We start from the raw sequence: 10,753 nt of genomic DNA on the forward strand, positions 1-10,753 counted from the left end.
TGCTGCCAAACATTTATACAAATAAATTGATTAGAGTTGAAAATTTCCTCCATGAAAAAAAAAACAACACAAACTATATTAGTAAAATTTCTTGAGAATCAAATTCACACAAATAGAAGCAATTTCAACCAAAAGGCCGCAAAACAAAAAAAATCATTTAGAGAAGATTTTTTTATTAGACGATTTTTGGGCTAAATGAGTATTTAACTATAAAAAAATCCTAAATAGAAACAAAAACCAACAACCACAGCGTTTTTTATGAGTTTTTCATTGTAAAACGATCTAAATTGTATTAGAGGCAAACACTCGGTTGATGTTTGCCGATTAAACTGAATTTTTCTGTTTAAATATATTTTTTTCGGCATTTTTTTCTATAAACAAAAACTTATTTGTTTTTAGCATGTTTAAAGGTGATTTTTATTGTTGCTTTAATTTAATAATTAAATATTAATAATATTTTAATAAAATATAAACAATTTATCGTAAAAATGTTGAAAAATAGATATAAAGCCAAACGGAAATAGTTTAATATTAGCATTTAAGATTTAAAACGAAAAGTGTTGATATTGATAGTTTATAAATGAAATTAAAAAATGCTTAAGTGTTACAAACTAAGATAAATAATATCTCGCAAATTAATGGGTTTGTTTGAAAAATGTTGTAAATATTATGAAATGTATAATTTACGATGTGTGGGTTCCATTGTTTTAAAATTTGGACCACGCGTGGATAATTCAGTGGGTACTTAAGTACTTTTATCAGGACTTTTTGATATCAAAATTACCGTGGCACCCCCACAACTTAATCGGTGCTTTTTCTCACTTATAAACTTTTACAGTCTAGACTATAAGTGTAGCCTATATCTCTATAGGCTCGACGATAGTATAGTCTATAGGCTAGTCTATAGTGAAGCCTAGAGTGTATTTTATAGTGTGGTCTATAGTATAGTCTAGTCTATAATACCAGTCTATAGTCTAGTCTAAGGTCCAGTCTATATTCTAGTCTATAATCTAGTCTAGTCTATAATCTAGTATATAGTCTAGTCTATAGTCTAGTCTATAGTCTAGTCTATAGTCTAGTCTATAGTAGCTATGTCTAGTCTATAGTCTAGTCTATAGTCTAGTCTATAGTCTAGTCTATAGTCTAGTCTATAGTCTAGTCTATAGTCTAGTCTATAGTCTAGTCTATAGTCTAGTCTATGTCTAGTCCTATAGTCTCGTCTATAGTCTAGTCTATAGTCTAGTCTATAGTCTAGTCTATAGTCTAGTCTATAGTCTAGTCTATAGTCTAGTCTATAGTCTAGTCTATAGTCTAGTCTATAGTCTAGTCTATAGTCTAGTCTATAGTCTAGTCTATAGTCTAGTCTATAGTCTAGTCTATAGTCTAGTCTATAGTCTAGTCTATAGTCTAGTCTATAGTCTAGTCTATAGTCTAGTCTATAGTCTATAGTCTAGTCTATAGTCTAGTCTATAGTCTAGTCTATAGTCTAGTCTATAGTCTAGTCTATAGTCTAGTCTATAGTCTAGTCTATAGTCTAGTCTATAGTCTAGTCTATAGTCTAGTCTATAGTCTAGTCTATAGTCTAGTCTATAGTCTAGTCTATAGTCTAGTCTATAGTCTAGTCTATAGTCTAGTCTATAGTCTAGTCTATAGTCTAGTCTATAGTCTAGTCTATAGTCTAGTCTATAGTCTAGTCTATAGTCTAGTCTATAGTCTAGTCTATAGTCTAGTCTATAGTCTAGTCTATAGTCTAGTCTATAGTCTAGTCTATAGTCTAGTCTATAGTCTAGTCTATAGTCTAGTATAGTCTAGTCTATAGTCTAGTCTATAGTCTAGTCTATAGTCTAGTCTATAGTCTAGTCTATAGTCTAGTCTATAGTCTAGTCTATAGTCTAGTCTATAGTCTAGTCTATAGTCTAGTCTATAGTCTAGTCTATAGTCTAGTCTATAGTCTAGTCTATAGTAGTCTAGTCTATAGTCTAGTCTATAGTCTAGTCTATAGTCTAGTCTATAGTCTAGTCTATAGTCTAGTCTATAGTCTAGTCTATAGTCTAGTCTATAGTCTAGTCTATAGTCTAGTCTATAGTCTAGTCTATAGTCTAGTCTATAGTCTAGTCTATAGTCTAGTCTATAGTCTAGTCTATAGTCTAGTCTATAGTCTAGTCTATAGTCTAGTCTATAGTCTAGTCTATAGTCTAGTCTATAGTCTAGTCTATAGTCTAGTCTATAGTCTAGTCTATAGTCTAGTCTATAGTCTAGTCTATAGTCTAGTCTATAGTCTAGTCTATAGTCTAGTCTATAGTCTAGTCTATAGTCTAGTCTATAGTCTAGTCTATAGTCTAGTCTATAGTCTAGTCTATAGTCTAGTCTATAGTCTAGTCTATAGTCTAGTCTATAGTCTAGTCTATATAGTCTAGTCTATAGTCTAGTCTATAGTCTAGTCTATAGTCTAGTCTATAGTCTAGTCTAGTCTAGTCTAGTCTATAGTCTAGTCCATAGTCTAGTCTATAGTCTAGTCTATAGTCTAGTCTATAGTCTAGTCTATAGTCTAGTCTATAGTCTAGTCTATAGTCTAGTCTATAGTCCAGTCTATAGTCCAGTCTATAGTCTAGTCTATAGTCTAGTCTATAGTCTAGTCTATAGTCTAGTCTATAGTCTAGTCTATAGTCTAGTCTATAGTCCAGTCTATAGTCTAGTCTATAGTCCAGTCTATAGTCTTGTCTATAGTCTAGTCTATAGTGTAGTCTATAGTGTAGTCTATAGTGTAGTCTATAGTGTAGTCTATAGTCTAGTCTATAGTCTAGTCTATAGTCTAGTCTATAGTCTAGTCTATAGTCTAGTCTATAGTCCAGTCTATAGTCTAGTCTATAGTGTAGTCTATAGTCTAGTCTATAGTCTAGTCTATAGTCTAGTCTATAGTCCAGTCTATAGTCCAGTCTATAGTCTAGTCTATAGTCTAGTCTATATAGTCTAGTCTATAGTCTAGACTATAGTCTAGTCTATAGTCTAGTCAGAAGTTAATCTTTCAAAATAAAGTTTTAAAAATAATGAACTTCATTTTAAGCCTAACCCTCACATCTTAAAACAAACCATTTATTTCAAATTCATTCACAAAATCATGTAAAATAACTGAGTACTATTAAAATGAATTTATATGATTTGAATGTGCGTGTTTGAGTTAAATTAATTTTAATTAATTGAAAAGTTTTTGTGTTGTATTTAAATTTACATAAAATATTATACATGTTCTCCTTTTTTGCCTCAAAATAGAAAAAAGGGTTGGCTAAAGCTAAGTAATAAAGAAGAATTTAGCATAGTTAACACTTAAAGTACTTACAAGAATATTATTTATTTAATAAAAATATTCAAAAAACTTCAAATACAAGCCGCATTTTAAAGACTTTTTATTTGTTTTAAAAGTTTCATTTTTATAAAGCCAAATTTTTAGTTAAGTTTTAAAAATGGCTGCGTTTTTTTTAATCTTGTTATAATTGTATAATTTGAGCATATTTAATAAAACCCTTAAGTATTTCTTGTATGTTTTAAAACAACAACCTTTCATTAAATTTCCCTTAAATAAAGGCAATACAAGAAGTTTATTTAAAAATTAATAGCTTAAAACAACAAAAGGGTATTATCAATTATTCTGCCATAGTGTCATCATTAATGAAGGTTATAAAAAAAGTAAAGAAATACATCAAAAATTATCCACAAAAGCGCGTTAAGATAAATTATTTTGAAAACCTCAAAAAAAAGAAACAAACAACATAGTACCTAACAAATTGTCGTTGTTTTTAAACAACTATTCAGGAAGGAGGACATTTACCAAAGACCAGTTAGTTAGTGGTTGCCTACGATCAATACGACAGACATGTATTTTTTTATATATAAAACAAACACGCAGCTGTTTAAGAAAATAAAGAAATAATAACAAACATTTACACAAACACACACTTACTCATTCAACAACAAAAATTACGCACGCCATTATTGTCCAAAGGCATCGAAGCAAGTAATGTTATCAATAAAATATATTATATGTATATTTGTAGGTATGATTATGTACAAGCCATGTATTAAACAAACAACAAACATTAAGCGAACACCCGAAAACATGAAAAACGACCTCAATGTTTACATACGAAAGCAAACAAACATACATACAAACGAATTATATAAATACTGAGCAATTAATTGAAGGGAGAGAAGAGAGAATAGAAGGGATCACAAACTGGAATTTTTGAAAACAAACACTCACACTTATATGTAGATGGATGACTTCCAACGTTGAAGACATTTTTTGTGTAAAACTGCAACAGGGATAATGAAATGATTTCCATAATTCTACACAGAGGGAAAATGAAATATACACGCCTGGTACCAAATTGACACCAAACTGTTTATATTTTTTCAATACCATCCGTTGTCAAAGTATATACATACGTATGACAACACTATGAAATGTTGACATTACATGTGATGTGTATAAAATTTAGAATTCGACAACGAATTGTTGCAATGTTGACAACATTGCGTTGTCGTACGTATGTATATACTTTGACAACGGATGTTATTGAAAAATTATAAACTCTTTGGTGTCAATTTAGTACTAGGCGTGTATATTTTCCCTCTGTGTAGAGTAAATAAGTTTTTTGGATTTCTAGATCCTGTTGGTCCTTGCTCATTTTATTTGATATTGGATGGAAAAGTGGACCTATAAATTACACAGTTATACAACAAGTTTTTAACACACAAACCAAAGTTTACTTTTCTAAAAGATTGGGCTACGCTGGGTCCAAATCTAGCAGATATACCCCCATTTTCTCATTGTCTGATTATGTTTTATCATAACGATAAATTGACATTTTACATACAAAAATTATTTTAAACGATAACCGGAGGTTGAGATATTGGCCCATAGTGTCCTAAAGTTTGAAATATTTGAAGCGTTATAACATCTCAAGATATCTTAAGCTAAAGCTGGATCAAGCATGAAAATTCAATATTTTAACTAAACTGGTTTGTCTACGATTAGTCTACTGACCAGTCTATAGATTAGTCTAGGCTTTATCTTAGTGACTAGTCAAAAGACTAATCAGGTCAATGATATTGTTTGCCCCTATCTATTGAACTAATCTATGGACTAGCCAGTTGTATAGTCATGGTCTAACACCTATTGTTTAGTTTATGGATTTGCCTATTGTCTGGTTAATGCACTAGGATATTGTCTAGTCTATGGGATATTGTGTAGTCTATGGGCTAACCTATTTTCTAGTCTATGGACAAACATATTCTCTAGCCAATAAGCTGGACTAACGTATTAAGTAGTCCATGGACAAGATCTAAGGATTGATATATGTATGTCTTCCATCCAAAATTAAGACTCATAGGAATAAAAGAAAAATAGTCGATATATGTATCCAAATGAATTACTTTTTAAGCTTTTTACGATTCTAAACTCATTTTAATCTGATATTTTTCTTTATTTTAGATCCTGCCACCTTAAACATTTTTGCCACACGACCGAATCCCAAAAAGAAACGCAAAAGTCGAACAGCATTCACTAATCATCAGATATTTGAGCTGGAAAAACGATTCCTCTATCAAAAATACCTATCGCCGGCAGATAGAGATGAAATTGCCGCCGGTCTAGGACTCTCAAATGCGCAGGTAAATACAGTCAACAATTTCGTACAAAAACAAAAATACAAATTTTTATTATTCATTTCTCCTATGTACACACATGACAATGCCAATGATATGATACAAATTCTGCAGGTGATTACATGGTTCCAGAACAGACGTGCCAAACTAAAGCGGGACATGGAGGAACTCAAAAAGGATGTTGAAAGTGTGAAACAATTGTCAGCTCATAAAAGTTTTTTAGAAAATGTTAATGATTTAAGTATTTTAAAGACACGACCAGTCAGCCGACATCAGCAGCCGCCCAGCAGCACAGCCCCCACACAGCCTACCCCACATGCGGAAGTCCATACAGCAGCGCTTACACATGGCAACCATACTACGGGAGTCTACAGCCACACAACAGCAAACTCAGGAAGACTATCAACAACAGCAACAGGGAACAACATTTCAACAGTACAGCTGTCACAACATCAACACCAGCAGCACCACCACCACCTCATCAACACTACAACAACCAACACGTGCAATGAAAGAAGAGACGAAAGCATTCACTCAAGCGGAAGTTATGAGGACTCTCAACTACAAAATCTCCAACTGCAGCAGCAACAGCCACAACAACATCAACCCCGCAACTTACAAGTCAACCACAGTCGAGGATAAAAAGGATATAAAATTATTGAAAATGTTTACACTGATTCATTACAGTCAAGAAAAGCAAAGAAATTTAAATTTGTAATTTGAAACCATATTAAGGAAAGAAAATTTATCTCTGCAATCTTTCTTTTTTCCAATTCCTTAAGGTTGATTAAGTTAATAATAAATTTATATATAATTTGCAATATTTGCCAAATTACGAATATATACGTATGAGTATGTAAGTATGTAGTTAAATGAAAATTGTTTATGAGAAAATTTTTCTTTTTCTATTAATTATCTTAAATTAATGTCTGCGTATGTAGTAAGTTTATGTCTGTAATGTGTTCCTAATGATGTCTGAAATATTAAATTTCCTTATTAAAAATTTAAATTATATATTTTTTAAACAATCTTTGTAAGTTCATATGTGATTTTTTATATTCTTTAAATTTTCTTTTTATCTCCCTTTTCTTTTTTTTATTACAACTTTAGGTTTTTTTTTTGTTCTTGTAATTAATATTAATTATTCTGTATAAATGATAACCTTTTATAAATAAGTATTAAATTAATGTATTAATTTATTAAGTAAATAGTCAAATAAATAAAAAAAAAATAAGATTTTGCAGTTATTAGTCACAATTTGTTTTCTCAAAGGACCACTGTTTATGGATCAAGTTTATAGTACAAGAAGTCGAAGTGCTTTACGGAAACACCTGCCGTGTTGGCCTTATTTCACGGTGGTAATATTTCAACCACAGGGTGAGCTGATTGGACTCACTACCGCCCCATTGTGCTTCTTACACAATTGGCAATTTTTGTGCATGGTTCCGCACATTGTTGTAGTACTAGTTCTATCTAATCTCGGAACATTGCTTAACTTCCAAGATGCAAAAACATCACAACCGTTTACAAGCACGTAGCACCGAATTTTAAGGATCTACAGTCGTTTTTCGCACAAAAATTTTAAATTTAAATTATTTAGTTAGTTAGTTAGTTAGTTAGTTAGTTAGTTAGTTAGCTAGTTAGTTAGTTAGTTAGTTAGCTAGTTAGTCAGTTAGTTAGTTAGTTAGCTAGTTAGTTAGTTAGTTAGTTAGTTAGTTAGTTAGTTAGTTAGTTAGTTAGTTAGTTAGTTAGTTAGTTAGTTAGTAGTTAGTTAGTTAGTTAGTTAGTTAGTTAGTTAGTTAGTTAGTTAGTTAGTTAGTTAGTTAGTTAGTTAGTTAGTTAGTTAGTTAGTTAGTTAGTTAGTTAGTTAGTTAGTTAGTTAGTTAGTTAGTTAGTTAGTTAGTTAGTTAGTTAGTTAGTTAGTTAGTTAGTAGTAGTTAGTTAGTTAGTTAGTTAGTTAGTTAGTTAGTTAGTTAGTTAGTTAGTTAGTTAGTTAGTTAGTTAGTTAGTTAGTTAGTTAGTTAGTTAGTTAGTTAGTTAGTTAGTTAGTTAGTTAGTTAGTTAGTTAGTTAGTTAGTTAGTTAGTTAGTTAGTTAGTTAGTTAGTTAGTTAGTTAGTTAGTTAGTTAGTAGTTAGTTAGTTAGTTAGTTAGTTAGTTAGTTAGTTAGTTAGTTAGTTAGTTAGTAGTTAGTAGTTAGTTAGTTAGTTAGTTAGTTAGTTAGTTAGTAGTTAGTTAGTTAGTTAGTAGTTAGTTAGTTAGTTAGTTAGTTAGTTAGTAGTTAGTTAGTTAGTTAGTTAGTTAGTTAGTTAGTTAGTTAGTTAGTTAGTTAGTAGTTAGTTAGTTAGTTAGTTAGTTAGTTAGTTAGTTAGTTAGTTAGTTAGTTAGTTAGTTAGTTAGTAGTTAGTTAGTTAGTTAGTTAGTTAGTTAGTTAGTTAGTTAGTTAGTTAGTTAGTTAGTTAGTTAGTTAGTTAGTTAGTTAGTTAGTTAGTTAGTTAGTAGTAGTTAGTTAGTTAGTTAGTTAGTTAGTTAGTTAGTTAGTTAGTTAGTTAGTTAGTTAGTTAGTTAGTTAGTTAGTTAGTTAGTTAGTTAGTTAGTTAGTAGTTAGTTAGTTAGTTAGTTAGTTAGTTAGTTAGTTAGTTAGTTAGTTAGTTAGTTAGTTAGTTAGTTAGTTAGTTAGTTAGTTAGTTAGTTAGTTAGTTAGTTAGTTAGTTAGTTAGTAGTTAGTTAGTTAGTTAGTTAGTTAGTTAGTTAGTTAGTTAGTTAGTTAGTTAGTTAGTTAGTTAGTTAGTTAGTTAGTTAGTTAGTTAGTTAGTTAGTTAGTTAGTTAGTTAGTTAGTTAGTTAGTTAGTTAGTTAGTTAGTAGTTAGTTAGTTAGTTAGTAGTTAGTTAGTTAGTTAGTTAGTTAGTTAGTTAGTTAGTTAGTTAGTAGTTAGTTAGTTAGTTAGTTAGTTAGTTAGTTAGTTAGTAGTTAGTTAGTTAGTTAGTAGTTAGTTAGTTAGTTAGTTAGTTAGTTAGTTAGTAGTTAGTTAGTTAGTTAGTTAGTTAGTTAGTTAGTTAGTTAGTTAGTTAGTTAGTTAGTTAGTTAGTAGTTAGTTAGTTAGTTAGTTAGTTAGTTAGTTAGTTAGTTAGTTAGTTAGTTAGTTAGTTAGTTAGTTAGTTAGTAGTTAGTTAGTTAGTTAGTTAGTTAGTTAGTTAGTTAGTTAGTTAGTTAGTAGTTAGTTAGTTAGTTAGTTAGTTAGTTAGTTAGTTAGTTAGTTAGTTAGTTAGTTAGTTAGTTAGTTAGTTAGTTAGTTAGTTAGTTAGTAGTTAGTTAGTTAGTTAGTTAGTTAGTTAGTTAGTTAGTTAGTTAGTTAGTTAGTTAGTTAGTTAGTTAGTTAGTTAGTTAGTTAGTTAGTTAGTTAGTTAGTTAGTTAGTTAGTTAGTTAGTTAGTTAGTTAGTTAGTTAGTTAGTTAGTTAGTTAGTTAGTAGTTAGTTAGTTAGTTAGTTAGTTAGTTAGTTAGTTAGTTAGTTAGTTAGTTAGTTAGTTAGTAGTTAGTTAGTTAGTTAGTTAGTTAGTTAGTTAGTTAGTTAGTTAGTTAGTTAGTTAGTTAGTTAGTTAGTTAGTTAGTTAGTTAGTTAGTTAGTTAGTTAGTTAGTTAGTTAGTTAGTTAGTTAGTTAGTTAGTTAGTTAGTTAGTTAGTTAGTTAGTTAGTTAGTTAGTTAGTTAGTTAGTTAGTTAGTTAGTTAGTTAGTTAGTTAGTTAGTTAGTTAGTTAGTTAGTTAGTTAGTTAGTTAGTTAGTAGTTAGTTAGTTAGTTAGTTAGTTAGTTAGTTAGTTAGTTAGTTAGTTAGTTAGTTAGTTAGTAGTTAGTTAGTTAGTTAGTTAGTTAGTTAGTTAGTTAGTTAGTTAGTTAGTTAGTTAGTTAGTTAGTTAGTTAGTTAGTTAGTTAGTAGTTAGTTAGTTAGTTAGTTAGTTAGTTAGTTAGTTAGTTAGTTAGTTAGTTAGTTAGTTAGTTAGTTAGTTAGTTAGTAGTTAGTTAGTTAGTTAGTTAGTTAGTTAGTAGTTAGTTAGTTAGTTAGTTAGTTAGTTAGTTAGTTAGTTAGTTAGTTAGTTAGTTAGTTAGTTAGTTAGTAGTTAGTTAGTTAGTTAGTTAGTTAGTTAGTTAGTTAGTTAGTTAGTTAGTTAGTTAGTTAGTTAGTTAGTTAGTTAGTTAGTTAGTAGTTAGTTAGTTAGTTAGTTAGTTAGTTAGTTAGTTAGTTAGTTAGTTAGTTAGTTAGTTAGTTAGTTAGTTAGTTAGTTAGTTAGTTAGTTAGTTAGTTAGTTAGTTAGTTAGTAGTTAGTTAGTTAGTTAGTTAGTTAGTAGTTAGTTAGTAGTTAGTTAGTTAGTTAGTTAGTTAGTTAGTTAGTTAGTTAGTTAGTTAGTTAGTTAGTTAGTTAGTTAGTTAGTTAGTTAGTTAGTTAGTTAGTTAGTTAGTTAGTTAGTTAGTTAGTAGTTAGTTAGTTAGTTAGTTGCAACAATAATCATAGAAACTCTCAAACAACATTAAAATGCAACAACAACATCAAATCCATGATGCCAATAACAAAAACAACGCCAACACTCAGAAAGTAAAAAAACATCATCAACTGCCTTTAAAGCAAAATGCAAAAACTATGACCTTACAATAACACAACAAAACACGCACAAATACATTTCATAAACAACAATAACCAACAACAAAATAAGATGGCCTGATCAAATACAAAACCTTTGAAACAATAACAATGCTGTATAAATATAACAACAAAAACAGTCGTAAAGAAAGTGCAACAATAATAATACTTAAGACAAAATCGCATTTAATATTCATAACATTCTTACTTGTTGTTCCTTATATTATAATTGGTTACTTCACAAGATGGTGATGGAGGTTGCCGGCATCATTTAGAAATTTCTTCAAAAATACACTTTAACACTTTTTTGTTATTTTCAATTGTTAATCACTTAACTAATACTTTAAATTACTTTAATTTTTAATAAATTATTATGAAAAACATAATTTTCACTTGCGTCTTTATAAAATTTTACAAATTTGCAGCCGCTTCGTTTAATGGTTAAGAGAAAACTA

At 29.5% G+C, this 10,753-nt stretch overlaps 1 protein-coding gene across 1 annotated transcript; it reads left to right on the forward strand.

Annotated features, from left to right (window-relative positions):
- Window positions 1-5,491: 5,491 nt before the first annotated feature.
- On the forward strand, window positions 5,492-6,625 carry LOC119601260 (homeobox protein SMOX-5-like; the record flags this gene model as incomplete). Its single annotated transcript, XM_037952086.1, has 3 exons — window positions 5,492-5,670; window positions 5,779-5,864; window positions 5,917-6,625. Coding segments are annotated over 3 exons (731 nt in total), but the record flags the coding sequence as incomplete, so codon positions are not given.
- Between the last annotated feature and the right edge of the window lie 4,128 nt (window positions 6,626-10,753).

Source organism: Lucilia sericata, unplaced genomic scaffold (assembly GCF_015586225.1).
Source record: "Lucilia sericata isolate MDLA Ls3-8-SP2 unplaced genomic scaffold, ASM1558622v1 Contig000153F_arrow, whole genome shotgun sequence".
Taxonomy (NCBI): domain Eukaryota; kingdom Metazoa; phylum Arthropoda; class Insecta; order Diptera; family Calliphoridae; genus Lucilia; species Lucilia sericata.